The sequence below is a fragment of the Acinonyx jubatus genome, chromosome D4, assembly GCF_027475565.1.
Source record: "Acinonyx jubatus isolate Ajub_Pintada_27869175 chromosome D4, VMU_Ajub_asm_v1.0, whole genome shotgun sequence".
NCBI classification, from domain to species: domain Eukaryota; kingdom Metazoa; phylum Chordata; class Mammalia; order Carnivora; family Felidae; genus Acinonyx; species Acinonyx jubatus.
The window spans coordinates 82,807,303-82,825,336 of NC_069391.1; the positions used below are offsets into that span (position 1 = coordinate 82,807,303).

At 51.1% G+C, this 18,034-nt stretch overlaps 1 protein-coding gene and 2 long non-coding RNA genes across 9 annotated transcripts in view; 2 read left to right on the forward strand and 1 right to left on the reverse strand.

The window, feature by feature from the left end:
* KANK1 (KN motif and ankyrin repeat domains 1) overlaps positions 1-6,470 on the forward strand; it is a 200,474-nt gene extending 194,004 nt beyond the window's left edge. For all 4 annotated transcript variants that reach the window (XM_027041094.2, XM_027041095.2, XM_053205305.1 and 1 more), the window contains 4 exons: positions 1,351-1,493; positions 2,288-2,488; positions 4,754-4,852; positions 5,440-6,470. In XM_027041094.2, coding sequence (XP_026896895.1) covers positions 1,351-1,493; positions 2,288-2,488; positions 4,754-4,852; positions 5,440-5,502 — 506 coding nt within the window. In that variant the 3' untranslated portion in view covers positions 5,503-6,470. The remainder of the gene's footprint in view (positions 1-1,350; positions 1,494-2,287; positions 2,489-4,753; positions 4,853-5,439) is intronic.
* Positions 6,471-7,707: 1,237 nt separating this feature from the next.
* On the reverse strand, positions 7,708-16,393 carry LOC113594240 (uncharacterized). 4 transcript variants are annotated; one of them, XR_008291274.1, is made up of 3 exons: positions 16,233-16,393; positions 14,639-14,904; positions 7,708-9,939 (listed from the first exon to the last, which is right to left on the reverse strand). It is a non-coding gene; the product is annotated as an uncharacterized LOC113594240 (long non-coding RNA). The 4 variants fall into 4 exon arrangements; XR_008291275.1 differs by having other exon boundaries at positions 16,336-16,372; XR_008291276.1 differs by lacking the exon at positions 16,233-16,393 and adding an exon at positions 15,067-15,188 and having other exon boundaries at positions 8,647-9,939.
* On the forward strand, positions 16,084-17,505 carry LOC128312245 (uncharacterized). Its single transcript, XR_008291272.1, has 2 exons — positions 16,084-16,579; positions 16,943-17,505. It is a non-coding gene; the product is annotated as an uncharacterized LOC128312245 (long non-coding RNA).
* The last annotated feature ends 529 nt before the right edge of the window (positions 17,506-18,034 follow it).

Here is an 18,034-nt window from a genome sequence, read left to right on the forward strand (position 1 = left end):
TGTTGGATGGCTTTGGTTAGTCATCCTTCTGGGTTGACTGAGTTTTGTACTGGTCACCATTACAGGCTGTGATTGGGGCTCCATACGGTGTGTTGGTGAATGTGGGTGACCGGCAACCATCTGTGAGGGAGTGAACATCACAGATGAGGAGCCTCTGAGAGCATGTTTGCCCACGTGCTTCTCCATCACCCAGCATTTTCTTTTCTTTTTCCCTTTCTACACACAAAAACATGCCCTTGTGTAAATACCATCATGTTCCTGGTATGCAGTTATTTTAGAACTCAAGGGACGTTTTGTGGTAGTACCTTCTCTCTTCACCCCTTAACGATGAAACATCCTGAACATTTTAACTATATTTGGTCACATGTGAAAGCTGCTTTCCTGCACTCTCCATTCCTTTCATTTTATTAGAAAGTGCTAAAGGAATTTACTAAGCGTAATTGAGCCCCCAAAGCCTCCGTAAGAATTACAGGAATGGCTGGGGCGCCTGGGTGGCTCAGTCGGTTAAGCGTCCGACTTCGGCTCAGGTCATGATCTCGCGGTCCGTGAGTTCGAGCCCCGCGTCGGGCTCTGTGCTGACAGCTCAGAGCCTGGAGCCTGCTTTGGATTCTGTGTCTCCCTCTCTCTCTGACCCTCCCCTGTTCATGCTCTGTCTCTCTCTGTCTCAAAAATAAGTAAACATTAAAAATATATATATTAAAAAAAAAAAAGAATTACAGGAACGGAAAAGGTCTGGTTTATTGTGTCTGTTAGTCCTCACAGTTTCTTAACTGCATTTGCTCTCAGACCAAGTTCCTAGAACAGCTTGATAGGTGTCGTGGGGTTGGAGTCCGGCTTCCAAGGGCCCCAACAAGTCAGGGTGGCAAAATCAGGGTGTCAGAACAGGTACTGATGGCTGAGCAGGTAACACCATGGTGTTCTCTGCATAAACCTTTACAAGTCCCTCCTAAGTATTTGTAGCTTTCACTGCCTTCTTCATTGCAAAACAGGGGTCCCCTTAACATAGATTAATCTCCACATCCCAACATCTTTGTTGACCCTTCAAAGCAACCATTTCCTAGACCAAGCCCCCTGACTTCAGAGCTTCTGAAGGTCAGCCACTAGTTGGGAACAAGAGGTGCCGTGGAAGCTTACTGTCACTTCTGCTGCTTCTGGCCTCACACAGTACCAAAGAGACCTTTTTTCTTGGTTTGACATGAAAACGTATTTTGTGTTTCCGTCTGAGTCACTCTGGGACTTGGAGCACCTGAGGCCATTTCACTGGCCTCCTCCAAACCCCGTTCCTTCAGGTGCTGGGGAGAAGGGACGCTGTTGGAAGGCTTCTCCCTAAAGGGACACGTGTCTTTGCAGACGTGTGTAACGTGGACCACCAGAACAAGGCGGGATACACCCCCATCATGCTGGCAGCCCTTGCCGCGGTGGAAGCAGAGAAGGACATGCGTGTCGTGGAAGAGCTCTTCGGCTGCGGGGACGTCAATGCCAAAGCCAGCCAGGTGAGCGCGCTTGCGTCCCGGGCCCGCGCTTGCGCAGCTCTGACCCGCACCCTCCACCGCTGAGCATGCGCTTCCGCAGCTCTAGACCCGTGCCGGCCCAGGGCCCTGCTTCCCAACACTGAGCATGCGCCCCAGGCCGTGCCGCGCTTCCGCTGCTGAGCATGCGCTTCCGCAGCTCTGACCTGTGCGGGCCAGGGCCGTGCTTCCCGTCACTGAACACGCGCTTTGGGGCCTGGCCTCGTGTCCGCGTGGCTGCCTGGCGGTCCATAGCGACTGGGCAGAGCTGTGAGGTACTGGCTTCAGCTTCACCTTGCAGGCTCCCTACTCCCCGGCCTTGGCGCTGCCTCTGTTGGGAGCATGTGCATGTAAACCGTAGGTCAGCCTGCATCTGGGGGCCCGGGAGTCTCCACCGTCTGCTCAGCGACAGTTGCTTCCCAACTGTCTCCATATCGTAAGCAGAGCGTGCGCGGTGCAGATGTGTTCACAGTTGGACTTTGAAGCTCCTTTGAACTTGCCAGCTTCTTGCTGTAACCAGATAGATCCTGCAAGCGACAGGCGAAAACTGACCCATTACTTGACGTTGCTTAGCTCGTAGCTCAGAATGAGAAACTCTCTCCCTCCGTGCCTGCCACCGCACAGCCCCACGTTAATCCCACATGTGCTTCGTTCCCTGTGTCGTCATGCCACCATCCCCCCACCTCCCGCCCCAGTCCGGCACCACCCCCCCCCCACCCCCCCCCCCCCCCACTCTGCCAGCATGTGCCACTGAAGCGCCCCGCCCTGCCTCCCCACAGGCGGGACAGACAGCCCTCATGCTGGCGGTCAGTCACGGGCGGATCGACATGGTGAAGGGCCTGCTGGCCTGCGGGGCGGACGTCAACATCCAGGACGACGAGGGCTCCACCGCCCTCATGTGTGCCAGTGAGCACGGGCACGTGGAGATCGTCAAGCTGCTGCTGGCCCAGCCGGGCTGCAATGGCCACCTGGAAGACAACGTAAGTGGCTCCCACGGGCCCTGCAGGGGCCACGGGGAAGGGAAAGAGCACATCCTCCCTGATGCTCTGTGGGGATTTCTGTTGTGGTCCGGGCCACCTCCTTTCCCTGTCTGGCTTGGCACCGTTTACCGTGTGCAAACTGACACTTGATTCAACTAGAGCAGAAGGCAGGAAGGTCAGCGGGCCTCGGCCCCCTCATTCGTTACAGGAGGAGGGGTGACGGGCATGGATGAGAACCAGCTTGCCGAAGGGCCATAAACAGATTTACAACACAGAATAGAGCCAGCGTGGGCAACTTGCAGGCCCACGAAGAAGAGAGGACCAGGTCCCCAGTCCTGGAAATCTGGACTGCGAGTTGTTCCGGGCTGGGTTATTGCATGCCTTGAACCACTTGTTAGCACACGGAAACGCTTTCCCACCCGTGAAATGAAGGCAAGCCTGCCCTTCCCTGGGGCCCGTCAGAGTGGCTGATTCATGCAGCTCCTCAGCTATAGGCCCTCCAGACCATCCCGGCTCCTTTGAGCACATCTCCCCCACCCTGCTCTGCTTTTCCATCTTCCCCATCCGATCCGTTCTCCCGGTTCCTGAGCTGTCCCTGTTCGAGATAACCCCTTGCCCAGGACACGTCGTAAGGAAAGTTGCAGCTTCTGGATGTCTCTGGATCAAAGGGGAGGAGTACCAACAGGTGAAGGCACAGGAACTAATATTTGGGTGGTGATGTGGTTCCAAGTGCAAAGGTCACAGAGGTCAGGCTGGATTGGTTCTGTTTTGGAAAGTTTGTCTCTGTGGAGCACAGGTTTGGACCAGAGCTTCCTTCAGCTCAAAACACTAAAACATTAGAAGGAAAATATCCTTTTTTGCACTTAATGTCGGGTCCCTGTGGGCCCAAGCCAGCAGGAAGAGCAAACCCGTGCAGGTATTTACTGGTACCAAGGGCTGACGGGCTTCCACAGATGCACGCACTTCCCTGGGAGTGAACGCCTTCCGCTGGAGCAGGGAGACAGCTTCCACCTCCCCTTTCCTCAAGAGCAGTTTGTGTTTCATGTGTCTTGTTTTTCGTTTGCTTTTACTTCACTCTTCGCTTAGCAAAGAACAGCCTGTAAGTGTGGTAAGAAGAGGCCAGAGAAGCACAGTGGCTTCCGGAAATGCTGGCCACCTCGACTAATTGTCTGCTTCCTTATGCTTAATGGAAGACGAGGGCGTGCAGCTGGTCTCCCCTGGACAAGTCGCTCCGAGTATCCTGGGTGGGAGGGAAGGACCATAGATGCCAGCCACATGGGAATTGTTTCCTGCTGCTAGGGACCATAAGGGAATCCTTATTCCAAGACCAGACGGAAAATAACTTGTGCTGGGGTTTTTTTTTGTTTGTTTTTTGGTTTTTTGCCTTTGGGTTTTTGGTTTATTGCTCCTTTACATCCTCTATATCCCTGCAATTTAATGGGAACCAAACATTTAACTGGAAACTTTTTAACTTTTCCATATTTAGTGTTTCCCCCCATACTTTTCTTTTAAAATTCTTTTTAATGTTTATTTTTGAGAGACACAGAGTGCAAGTGGGCGGGGGGCAGAGGGATAGGGAGGCATAGAATCCAAAGCAGGCTCCAGACTCTGAGCCTGGCTCTGAGCCCAGAGCCAGATGCGGGCATCGAACTCAGGAACCGGGAGACTGTGACCTGAGCGGAAGTCGGAAGCTTAGCCAACTGAGCCCCCCCCCCCCCAAGGCACCCCACCCGCATGTTTTCATAAGATGTATTTCTGTAAGGCAGCAGGATTCACAGCATTCGATTGGGGGTGATCAGGGCTGGAGGAGGGACTCCTTCCCAAAGAGGAAAGCTAAAAGATCTTTGACAAATTGCAGGGTGGCAGAATACACTGTGGTATTGCCTGCTCCCTGGGAAACATATGGAAAAAAGAAACTATGTTTCCACCCACATCTTCCCCTAGAGCCCCCAGCTGGTGGGAAGAATAGTTGAGAAATGTCTTCGCAGGCAGCCCGCATTTGTTGAGCACGTACTGTGCACACATCTACACTCTAACCACCGTGAGCCAGAGGGGGTGAGGTGATTCTTCTCCGACTGGGACTTCCCCATTGTGGACGCTGTGCCCCATTCGTCCTTAGGGCTTAGCACACAGAGGTCCGGAAAAGTCTCCTGAAGAACTGAACAAATTTGGGGAACTTTATCACTTCTTGGAAAGTATTTGTTTTGCTCCCATTTGGCCGTCCGTAAGTGTGAGAAACCCAGCCTGGCTTGTTCTTTCCTCTAGGACGGCAGCACGGCACTCTCGATAGCCCTGGAGGCGGGACACAAGGACATCGCCGTTCTCCTGTACGCCCATGTCAACTTCGCGAAGGCCCAGTCTCCGGTCAGTGTTGTGCATTTGACATGTGTGAACAGGCCGAAATCCAGCAGGCTGGCCGGCCCCCCTCTTGGGGAGCTGGCAGGCAGTGCGGGTTCTCTGAGGATTCTGAAAATGGGAGATTTGGTCTGGAACTTGAGAGTTCATGATCTTTGCCCCGCCCACAAGGCCAGGAGTGCTGGTGGTGAGCAGCACAGAGGCTGGGCACCTGCTTGTCCTTGGGAAACAAACATTCGCTTATGCCCTCCTCACGTGAAGGGTTTATTTCTGGACAGAATTATCCAAGTGGCACATCGTGTGCCTGTGAGTACATATTGCTACGTTCCTGGCATTTTTCCTAAAGCAGACAGTGAGCAGCAACCTCTGTTCCCAGAGCCCACTCTTAGCGGGACAGCGACTTCCCAGGACAGCCGGACAGCTGCTCAGAGCAGCTCCTGCTGATGGGTCTGTGTCCCCTGTCCCAGCTGCCCTCACGCTGGCTCACAGGTGGTTGTCAGCTGTGGCGGGCACAGCCCCTGTTATAGAGGACACATCTGCTTGAGGTCACTCATTAACTGCCCCCCGCCTTTTTTTTTTCCTTTCCTGGTCTCTAGGGTACCCCCAGGCTTGGAAGGAAGACATCTCCTGGCCCCACCCACCGGAGTTCATTTGACTGATCATATGCAAATAGCCGTCCATTTACCTGCCACCACTAAGCTGCTAATTGTTCCTCTTGGGGTGACAGATACTGAATGTATGCGTGCTGTGCCTGAGCTCACCAGCAAACAGAACGGGTAAGCCAGGGCGGAAGCCTGGAGCTGCACGGTGGGGGCGGAGCCAGCAGGGACGTGCCGCCCGGCACACCCCGCCTCCCACCTGGCCGCCTTCCCTGTGCGCGGGGGCGAGCCCACCCGCGTCTCTGTTGCTGTTGAGTCTCTGCTCCGTTATGTACAGTCGTAGGATATGGTGACCTGACCTGAGCGGGCAGCCCCTACTCCCTTCTCTCCCGCCCTCGCCACTGCCAAGAAGCGTCAGGTTCTCACTGGCTTGGCGGTCTTACAATTGTCCGCCAAGTATTTATATTTACCCCTTGTGGAGCCATTGGCAAGCTCTGAAAATCCCATTCCGGGAGGGTTTTGTTGATTTTCCTTTTGTCTTCACTGTTGGAAAGTGAGGGAGTGGAGATGACCAATCGTCAGCACCTTGGGCCTGGCCTGGTAGATTCCTGGTTTAAAAATAGAAGACAGAACTCTCGGAAAGTACAAAACTTAATGAAAAGAAAGCTTTTCGGTTGGGTTTATCTGGGTGGGTGTATTATATGACTTTTTATATAAAAGGCATCTATATAAAATTGACACAGTATTTTCACCTTTTATATTCCATCGTCCTTGAGACATGAAGAAGTACGTGTAACATTACCATGTTTTTAATTAATAATTGCACAAATCTGTACCTAATGACAAGGGTTGAATCACGTTAGAGGAATTGGCTATATATTTGCCTCTAGAGAAACATAGTGTGGTTCTCCACGTATTTATGGATTCCTTTCTACCATGTCACGTTTACTTTGGTCTTAAATGTATTTAAATGTTTGAAGTGCCTTAGACTCTTGCCATATTTTCAAAATAAAATTTCATTAAATGCTCTTGCTTGTCCCGGCTCCATCTCTGACAGCTGTCTGCCCGATCCTATTGACTTACAGCAGTGGCAGCAAAAGCTGATGGATTGTGCCGGCAGGGACTGCTGGCCCTCTGGTCTTGCACTTGGACGAGACGAGACACCTTCTGAGAGCACTGCGTTTGCATGGCTCTGCCCGTTACTCAGGTTGCACGTCGGGAGTCGGAAATTTAAGGCCTTACTAGGCACACAGCTCATCAGACAGGTAACTTCCGAGCGGAGGCGACGAGTTAGCTCTTGTCAGGCCTCTGGTCCTGGTTTCGGGTACAGCTGCTGGGTGACTGCACCTGCCTTGCAGCCTTTTCTGCAAAGTGAAGGGGATCCAGTCTATCTCGTTTCAATGAAGAAGCGTGGCCACCGCAATGCAAATGAGGTGCTTGGGCCCGGTTGCCAGTGGTGAATTTTAACCCAGGCCATTTATGAGAGTCAGGGTGTACCGGAGAATCATCACGGGTTCTTGCACGTTTCTTTCCCTTCTTCCACTTTCCTTCTTCTCCTCTGCTCATTCATTGCTGGGCTTGAGAAAGAGACCAGAGAACAGATTTTCCCAGCAGGTGTGCACCACGATGCCTGTCCTAGAAAGCCTGTTGTTTCACAGGCTTAGGGGTGTGGTTGTTTAGAGAACAACTCAGAGGAGCTCTGAAAAGTAGCACTGGGAATTGAGGCCAACTTGGGGCCATATGTGATGGCCCCCAAGTCCCACACCGGGACATCTAGGGCAGAAGGACCGTCCTCTTCCATGAACCGTGAAAGTGAAGTCACAGCTGCCTGGGGACGCGAACATCTTTGTCCATCCCGGGGTAGGTCTGCCAGCTCAGGGATTGGCACTAAATTTCAGTTCGCATAGTTATTCAAGCTCCTTCAGACCTGAAAGAGCACAATAAATTAAAGCAGAAGGTTGTGTGTGTGAAGAAAAGTGGCGCTGTGAGTTCGGTACCCTTTAATGGCATGACGTGCCTTTTGAGCAGGGAGGGCTGCGTCTCTGCTGGTTTGTGGTCCTGGGAATTTTGTTCTGTTTGACAAGAGACGTCATTAATAATGTCAGTGCATGAGAAAACAAATTCCTGCGTCTGTGCTTCATTGCAGATTTCTTATGCTAAATTTTGCAAAAGGAAATGAGTGAGTGTTTTATCATGGAGTGTGGTCTCAATACAGAAAGAATCTAGCTGCCAGGAGCTCTGCTTTGCGCCTTGTTTGCTAACACTGGGCACTTACAAGGCTTTTTATCTTGGGATCTTGGCACATTATATAAACCAGCCTGATTGTCCCCCGTTGGTGTAGCTGCAGTTTCTTGAGCCACAAGGCTATAAAGGAATGTGTGACAGGACACTGGGGCAGGTTCCCCCACGTGAGGCCGGCCTAGGGCTGGAGACTCCCGATCTTGTTTTCTGGCAGATGTGACGAGAAGCCTAAACCTGTAAGTGACAGCCTCTGTTTTCTTACCCTGGAAAATTAGAAGCTGAAGACACCCCTAGACAAAAGGGTAGATCAGTGGGAACTTTGAGACTTTAACATTAAGAAACAAAGAGACGCCTGGGTGGCTCAGTCAGTTGAGCGTCTGACTGTGGCTAAGGTCATGATGTCAGGGTTTGTGGGTTCAAGCCCCCAGTCGGGCTCTGTGCTGACAGCTCAGATCCTGGAGCCTGATTCTGACAGATTCTGTGTCTCCCTCTCTCTCTGCCCCTCCCCCACTCACACGCATGCTTTCTCTCTCTTTCTCTCAAAAATTTAAAACATTAAAAAAAAAAACACAACAAAAACGTTGAATACAACTCGTCCTGCTCCACCGTGGCTTAATGGACTAAACCCTGTGTGGGGGTTAGGAGGGCTGGGGGAGCCTTGCTGCTGGAGAAAGTTACCAGGAGTGTGCATTCTAGACCAGCACCCCCCCCCCCACCCCATAAGTGGAGTGCTGGGCTCTGGGGCTCTGGTTTGTAACTTGCCAGTCCTGTGGCGAGAAGATTCGCGGGTGTGCAGGTGTGTGGTAACCCTCGCAGATGGGATCAGGTCCTAACGAGTAATTTTTTGCCTGTTCGGTGGGAACTTCCGCGTCCACGGCACACGTCAGAAATGGTTGCAGGACCTGGGGAAAATGCCCATTCTGAGCTTCACCCGAAGCAGCAGCAGCCCAGGTGTTTCTCAACACGGCCTTTGGTCCACACTGAGAATTGTTTTAGTCCCGAATGAGGAGAACTACCATAGTTCTTTTGTATACAAGTTGGATGGGGCAGAGACAACAGTAACAAAACAAGAAGCATTATGCTGCATCTTTTATCTTGGGTGTTTAAGGAGCCATGGTAGTCTGTGTGTGTCCGTGTTGGATGGCATTTCTGTAACTCCGGAGCAGTCGTTTCTAGAAGGCCAGGAACCATGGCTGCCATGGGGAAGGCGGTACTTCAGGGACAGAGGTTGAGCGTGCAGACAGCCCTTGGAGTATTTTCCCAAGTTCATCTTGCTCTTGCCCTCTTCCTCGGGAAGGAAAATTGTTTCTACACAGGAAGAAGGCCGTGACCCATTGCTTTGGCTTTGGAATAAAGAGAGTTTTCTCTTTTCTCTTGTACTGAAAGAACAATTCTTTTTAAGCCCTGGGCCTTAGCCAGAGACTCAGCCTGAGACCGTTCTACTTTCTGCCATAAGGAAATTACTAATCATATGTTTACTCTGCCATTACGCCACACGGCTGTAATTTAGAAGCCAGCTGATTATAAAAATACATTTACAGTCCATTTTGCCAAAGACGATTACCACAAAAGGATGTGGCCGAGCCGGTGGCCACAGTGTTCCAGGGCCGCACGTGCTCCCGCTCCCTCCCCGCCAAAGTCACTGGTGGCTCTCCGGGGTGGGGAGGGGGGCTGGGAATTGGGAAGTCACAGTCAGCTCTGGAAGTGTGAAAGGTGGAATTAGCACTTAGAGTCGTGTCCCTGGGACCCACGGCCTGAATTCCAGCAAGGATTCTGTGGAGAAGCTAGAGCGCAAAATACCACGGGCTGGTACAGAGGCGTCCGATTGGACCTCGGGGGAGGAGCTGGCGTTTGAGGCAACCAGCTGCCCGCTGCCTCTCCGGCTCAGATCTTTAGCGATTGAATAGGGCCGGAACCGTATCCCTCGCTTTCCGATGACAGAAGTCGCATAGGAGGTATTCCAAAGAGCAAACGCCAGTCCCGTATTTGAGCCAAAATAAATGTTATACTTGCTCCCCGTTCCCCAACCCGGAAGGATCCAGCTCGTCCCGCCTTAGAACTACCTGCAAGGACGAGGCTGTGTGGTGGAGGGCAAGAGGAGACCCCTGAGCCCAGACTGTCAGGTGCTGCTCTGTCACCAGTGTCGTCAGGCGGCTCCACACCAAGTGCCGGCCGGGCGGGCCACTCGCTTCTCACGTGTCAGGCAGCAGAGGGACTCTGGCTGTGATCCATCCGCCTCACTGTGTAGTCATGTGCCTGAGTAAACAGGTGATAAAGACAAGTCGCTAATTGGGTGGGATCCCTGTGACTTCAGAGGACTCCAGTCCCTCAATCCTATCTAAAATATGTCACCCTTCAGGGGCACCTGGGTGGCTCAGTGGGTAAAGCGTCCCACTCTTCATTTCGGCTCAGGTCACCATCCCACGGTTTGTGAGCTTGAGCCCCACATTGGGCCCAGTGCTAATACCACAGAGGGATTCTCTCTCTCCCTTTTACTCTCTGCCCCTCCCCCACATGTGCATATGTGTGCACTCTCAAAAAAACCTTTTTTCTTTCTTTTTTTTTTTTAATGTTTGTTTACTTTTGAGACAAAGAGCATGAACGGTGGAGGGTCAGCGAGAGAAGGAGACACAAAATCTGAAACAGGCTCCAGGCTCCGAGCTGTCAGCACAGAGCCCGTTGTGGGGCTTGAACTCACAGACCATGAGATCATGACCCAAGCCGAAGTCGGAGGCTCAACTGACTGAGCCACCCAGGCGCCCCAGAAACAAATCCTATTTTTAAAAATTACTCTGTATTCACTATTAAGTACGAAATTAACCTATGCTTTATTTATTTATTTATTTATTTATTTATTTATTTATTTATTTTTTAATGTTTATTTATTTTTGAGAGGGACAGAGACAAAATGTGACTAGGACAGGGGCAAAGAGAGAGGGAGACATAGAATCCGAAGCAGGCTCCAGGCTCCGAGCTGTCAGCACAGAGCCCGACACGGGGCTCGAACTCACAGACCGCGAGATGATGACCTGAGCCGAGGTCAGACGCCCAACCGACTGAGCCACCCAGACGCCCCTAAGCCTTTTTTCTTTAAATAAAATATGTCACCATTTCTCTGCACACACCCCCCCACACACACAAAAACAAGTCTTCCAAAATGAAGCTCAGAAGTTCAGCTGTCACACTTGGGTTTGTAACACCACCTGCCAAGACTAAGAAGTTCTGGTGCCTGGCTCACAAACACCAGTTGAATGAATGAGTGTAAAAAAAAAAAAAAAAAAAAAAAAAAAAAAAAAAAAAGTTGATGTGTGGCGTTGAAAGGACAGTTACCACTCGGAGGGGGGGGAGATTACTGAGAGGGAGCCTGTGAGGGGCTGGGGAGCCCCTAGGAATGGTTTTTTTTTTTAATGTTTATTTATTATTGAAAGACAGAACATGAGAGGGGGAGACACAGAATCCAAAGCAGGCTCCAGGCTCCGAGCTGTCAGCGTAGAGCCTGACGCGGGGCTCGAACCCATGAGATCATGACCTAAGCTGAAGTCAAACACTTAACTGACTGAGCCACCCAAGTGCTACCCCCCACCCCTGACCGTTTCTTTAATGTTAAAACACAGCTTTGCATAACATGGGGGTTGTGGCCCACTCATAACCCTGGATTGTCATCACTTGGGCCGATCTCAGATGTTCCCCTTCTTTTTCTGGGTACTCCCTGCCTCTTTCTGAAGTTAGGCTCGGTCACGTGATTGCTTTGGCAATGACACGTTTGCGGAGGTGATGTGTCAGTTCCAGGTGGGAGCTCGAAAAGCCAGTGCGTGGTTCACTGTGCCCCCTTCTCCCATCATGGTGTCCGTGGCAATAAGTGTCACCTGGGTCCCCTAGTGCTGCGTGGGGTACAGTGTCCTTGCCGACCTGATTACAAGTGTGTTGTGACCATCAGTGAACCTTTATGACGTTACATGAGGGGAGTTTGCAGGCGATTTGTCACCACAGCATGACTGAAGTTTTCTTTGTTGATACAGAAATTGGTTCAGGGAGGTAGATGCCGCTCTAACCCAATGGCTTGGTAGATGAGTTGTGGACAATAAGAACACTCGCATTGTGGACTCAGTCAAGAACACAACAACGTATTCGACACTTTTCCTTATTTTCCCAAAGCTACTACGTGCCAGTAGGCTTCTAGATGCACAGGGAGAAGGTGACCCGTTACACAGATGCCTTAGGGCACTAAGGACTAGATGTCTGGGAAGGAAAGCCATCATCCCGTGTACCTCGTGAGGCAGATGGTATCTCATAAACGTGTACTTCTCAAACTTGAGCACACATCAGAATCCCGGGTAGGACTTGTGACAACTCAGATTGTTGGGCCCCAGCCCAGAGCTTCTGATTCAGTCGGTCTGGGAAGAGGCCCGAGAATGAGCGTTTTAAACCGGTTCCCCACTGATGCTGATTTTGCTGGTCTGGAGACCACACCCTGAGAACCACTCCTCACGGGCAGGGAGTGTTATAAGTAGACTCTCTTATCTCAACCACAAGTACTTGCTGGATAGGCTTCCAAAGTGTCCATATTCTTTAATCTCGGTAATATTCGTGATTTCCTGTGACTGAGACACAGCACTTAGCTTGCTCACCGTGGACCTTTTGCTCACAAATTTTACAAAGTTGCATTTGCCTAATGGCAGATCTTTCTTTGTAGAGCTTGTGGGATATATTGAGGGTTTATAAATCCGGTGTTCTTGCAGAACTGGGTTTTAGAATACGGCCAGAGGACTTGACTTGAATCACTGCAGTCTTGCGAGAAAAATGATGCACACATTACACTTAGAAAGAAAGAAATCTTTATTCGTGCTGATCCCCCTGAGTCTCTGTGTCGGCTCCCTCGTGAATGCTCATTTCAAAACTACCGTCTCCTGCTGAAACGCCAGTGAGGCACCAGGGACAGGGTGTGCTGTGTTGGTGCCTCCAGCTGCTGTCCCTGAATTCCTCCCTCTGTTGCTGTTCTGCAGTGGGCAGAGACACACAATGGTTTCCCTTCTCAGAACCAGGGCTGTGGTCATTCACGCCAAGGTCGGAGAGACAGGGACATCTGTGAGGGAAAGCCCCTGGGGCCCCTGGGGCCGACTCGAGAGATCTCCCCACCCAGAGGCACGTGTCCTGCGTGTCCACAGCTCTGGGGTCGGAGATCGAGTTGAGATGAGTAAGAAGAGGGAGGAGAAATTAGTGTTTCCCAGGGAAACTGGAGGCAACTCGTTTCTATCCTCCCCCATCTATAAATTAATCCCTGAGAGACAAGACTCACTCTTCGGAAAGTACATTCGCTGACACTGACTGATGGCAGGCCTTGAATGACCAGAGAACGTTAATGCAGTTCCTCCATATGCCCCATTCAATCACTGTCAGGATACATGATCGGATATATAACCAAATAGCCAGAAGCTTGATGTTGATCTTAAAAACCCTGCGGTGTTTTCTGGTCTGCATAATATTTCAAAAGGTAGGACAGAGTACTTCAATTTATCTTTCTGTGTTAAGAGTTTGGGGACTCCAGCTCAGGAAGCCAATAATCCTACGATTGCTGGAACAACAGACTTGGATTCATGAATTTGTGTGGCCAGATTCTTATCTGTGCGTCTGATCCACGTTGAAATTCAGGAAGCCAAACACTGCCACTGCCTCCCAGTAAGTCTCATAAAGGCTACCTTTCAATGATCTGTGCACACACTGACCTCTACACGAAGAGGAGTTTTTATCCAGATGCCAACATGAAGAATACTAACTGCTACAAGCAACCACGCCGTCTGGATAGGGACATCCCGTATTATCCAGAAGCAGCGGAAATGCGATGTCACTTTTCTTGGCTTTACTCCTACCTCTGTCGATCTGATGCCTAATAAAGAATGATTTTTCGCTTCTTGTGCTCGTTCTGTGGTCTCTACGAAGATATTAAACACATCTATAGACTTGAAGACCAGCGAAAGGCGAAAGTTGCTGCTAATAATTCTTCAAAGGGTGCATCTTTCTCTGGTTTATAAGTGGGCATGTCAGTTATTGTGGCCACAGTAATGCTGTGTAACACACAGCCCTCAAAGCCCCCGTGGCATAAAACCATGAGCATTTTTTTATTAAAAAATTTCTTAGTGTTTATTTATTTTTGAGAGAGAGAGAAACAGAGCACGAGCAGGGGAGGGGCAGAGAGAGGGAGACACAGAATCGGAAGCAGGCTCCAGGCTCTGAGCTGTCAGCACAGAGCCCGATGCCGGGCTCGAACTCACAAACCATGAGATCATGACCTGAGCTGAAGTCGGATGCTTAACCGACTGAGCCACCCAGGCGCCCCAACCATGAGCATTTCTTGCTTGAGTGTCTGAGTGGTCCACTGACCATCAGCTCTGCTGACCGTGGCCAGTCTCGCCTTGTACCTGTCAGCTGACAGAAGGTGACTTCAGCCCTGTGACTCGTATCTTCTGGCTGAATAGCCCAAGAACGTTCTGGGGGCCATGACCACGAAGCAAGACGAACAAGCAGACAAGGCTTCTTCAGGCTCAGGCTCACTGCTGGTTCCCCATCATTTCCATGACATTCTCTTGGCCCAAACAAGTCACAAGAGCAGCCCAGGTTCAAAGAGATTGGGAAACGGGTCCTGCCTCTTTAGAGAGTAGCACTCGATGCTACAGTCAGAATGTTTGGCTATAGAAGGAGTGAAGGACTTGGAACCATCAAATGCAATACACTTTTCACAGTGAGATCCTTCCCCTAAGTGGTTCTGGCCAGGATTTGGAGACCTATTGGTCCCCTTTAAACACCTGTGGGAAAGGGTGGAGACCATAAATCTGGTCCCTCCTTGAGGCTAACTGATGTTTGCAGAGTCCTTTCCACGGTGGATGCCTTTGTCACTTCTCAGCCATATCATCATCTCTACCGTGAGCATCGCCCTAGGGGAGCCCCTAACTAGACTTACCTGCCGAAAGCGTCCAGTGACTGTGAACCTCCAGCAGTAGGCAGAAAGCGGGAGCTCGGACATGATGGGGCTGGCAACCCAGCAGCAGCCGGAAGGGAGGACTTGTCCTAAGAGTCTCGGGAGCCGGTTTCAAATGCTGTTTTTGAGAAGGATCAGTCAAGGTGAGACATGACTGAGGAAGGAACTCTATAGCTCCCGCACGTCCTCATCCAGGCGCCTGCAGGGGGAATCAGTAGGGGAGTCTGATCTCCACAGCCTTTGGCTTCCTGCTGACACAAACAAAGAGGGGACTGGCATGAGTAATGGCTTTCAGGTCCTAGCTGAAAGCATTATTTTTACCCCAGGCCATGGCTACCTCCTGTGGCCAACAGAAGGGGCTCCACAATCCTTTCTGAATTCTTGTCCGTGGGATTGTTCTGAGGCCTCACCAGGTAAGTCTGGCTCAGGGTCGGGGCAGCTCCTGAAGGGCATTACCCTCGCTTTTTGGGGGCTGCTCCCAGCCTAACGTACCCCACGCTGCTGGGGCGTTGGCTGTGCCGACTGAGGGGGTGTGCATGTGGAGGCTGGGGGAGAGGCGGTGGGCAGAGAAAAGAGCTTTAGCGCTTGCCAGTGATGTGAAAGGAATCCCTCACTGCCTACACACCTTATAACCCTTCTGGCTACTCTGTCTAAAATGTCTGCTGAATCTGTTCAAAACATGGAGGCACGTGTTCCCGGGTTCCACTGGGGAGGTCGAGCCGCCTGCATCATAACTTTGATCAAGCACAAGAAACACCCTCGTAGACAAGTAGAACCGTGTGACTCACACACACCGGGCACCCCACTGATGACGATGCCCTGACCCTCCTGGCCCTCACAGAGGAAGGCTGGAACATCCCATGGCCTGTGGCCAAGGTGGACTTCTCGTGGCTGCTTCAGGGAGAGAGCCCAGACCAGGCCAGGTGTCCCCACAGCCAAAATGGCAATCAGGAGAGGCCTTGTTGGCCGCGTCTGGAGGAGGGTGCCCGAGTACGGTTCAGAACCCGCCCCGTGAGGCAGACTCTGCAGGGTGTTCGTGGAGAGCCCAAGGCGGCCAGTCACACATCTAAAGGGCAGTTGGGCAAAAAGGGAGAAAGAGCGGCTCTGTCTTTCTCCCAGAGAAGGACGGTCCCAATGCTAAGCCAAAAATCCTACTCCCAGCACGGTACACATTTAAATGGCTCCCCCCAGGAGAGGGTGAAACAGGACCCCGCTCTTTCAGCTAAGTCAACCGAAGTCAGAATGTGCTCCGCTGGCGTGAAGGGGTGTGAGAGCTCGCGTGGGCATCCTGAGGTCCCACCAGCACTGAGACTGCTCTGTCTAAGCCACCAACGCTGTCCCTTCGTGCCCTGCACGGCCTGGCCTGGCAGCTCCCCCTAGCGGCCAGTGGTGGACACGCCCAAGCGTTCGCCAGTCCCCCCCGCCCCCCCCCCCCCGATTGTATTTTCCACACACGCAGTCATGGTGGCAAAATCCCTGTTACTATAAGCCCTTTAAAAAATCGAATAAATCCAGAATTTCAGTTAGTACCACATAGAGCAATGGTTAGTAATAGTTCATGAAACTACATACATACGTGTGTGTGCACACACCCGTCTGTTCTGGGTCACAAGGTAAGAGGTCTTGGTTACAGAGGGTAGAACGGAAGTCTAAGAATTTGCAAAAACCAGGGCCAGAACCTGATGCAGCCAGGCCGTCGTAGTTGTAGTTCCTCCCGGCAAGGAATGCAGGGAGGAACCCTGTCAAGCACCCGTTGTGACTCATTCTGAGTCAGGGACTGGGGACTGGGGGTGGGGCACAGCCCTGAGTTGGGGAAGACCAGCCCCTCCCCATGGAGGGGCTAACAATATAGTTGACAAACAGCCGCACACAAGTAAAGAAAAGCAAGTTATGGAGCAGCGGGCAACTGGGAAGGGATGGCAGGTTGGCGGAGCCCAGAGTAGGTAGGGGAGCTCCCGGGACAGAGAACGGGGGCTGGGAAGATTTGTCCAGACTTGTGTCCCGAAGGAAGCAAAGGGCCTGAAAGTGCCCGAAAGGAAGGGAGTTTACCCACAGCAGGCTCAGGCTGGAAAGGGCTTGGGGGCTAATGTCAGCACCTCATGTTTTCCCCTGGTAGCCCCTATTTGTGGCCTCACGGACTATACAAGTTCAAAGTTTATAGCAAGTGCCTTTCTCTTTCAAAGCTTCTCTCTCCCTCTCTTTTTTTGGCTTCTTTTGTTTGATTTTTTTTTTCACGGTGGTAAAATAACGCGTCATACAAAGTTTGCCATTTTCATTCTTTTTAAGCGTATAATTCAGCGGCACTTAAGTACATTCACACGGTTGAATAACCATTGGCACCCCCCATCTCCAGAACCTTCCTCATCACCCAAAACAGGAGCTAACCGTTGAGCATTAACTACCCACCTCCCGTTCCCGCTCGCCTCCGGTAGCCCCGGTTCTACTTTCTATTTCTGTGACTTTGTCTTTCTAGATATCTCACATAAGCGCAATCAATTTGTCTGCTTGTGTCTGGTTTATTTCACTAAGCATAAGGTCTAAATTTCATCCATGTTGTGGCGAGTGTCAGCACTACATTTTTATGGCTGAGTGATGGTGCGTTGTATGTTTATCCATTATCTCTTGATGGGCTTGTTACCACCACCCCCCTTTAAAATGCAGGAACTGGGGGCGCCTGGGTGGCTCAGTCGGTTAAGCGTCTGACTTTGGTTCAGGTCCTGATCTCACAGCTCATGAGTTCGAGCCCCACATCAGGCTCTGTGCTTACAGCTCAGCTTGGAGCTTGCTTCAGATTCTCTGTCTCCCTCTCTCTCTGCCCCTCCCCTCCCCTCCCCTCGTCTCTCTCTCTCTCTCTCTCTCTCTCTCTCTCTCTCTCTGCCCCTCCCCTCCTCTCTCGCTCTCTCTCTCAAAAATAAATAAACGTTAAAAATATTTTCTTAATGAAAAAAAAAAAAGGAACTGAGTAGCTCAGAATTCCCCCATTTCTTAATGGGAAGCCTGATTAGAGAGTTCCAGGCCTCCTGCCTCCTAGGCCGAGACTGTCACTACTTAAAGTTACCAACACGACATCCCTTCATTTCACATTCTGCTCTGGTTTCATATGGTGAAAAATAACAATTTCTTATATACCAATGCATACTAGGCTTTGTTCTGAGTGCTTTAGGCATATTGACTCATTTTCTCCTTACTGGAAACCGTCCCTTCTTCTACAGATGAGGAAACAAGCAGAGAGCAGCTTGCCCAACATCACATAGCTATTAAGTGACAAAGCTGGGCCCAGAACCCAGTTCCAGGATCCCTATCCCTGTTACAGAGAGAAAAGCATTCTTCACCAAAACAGTACATGCAGTGGGATTACATTTCTAGTGTTAGAGACCT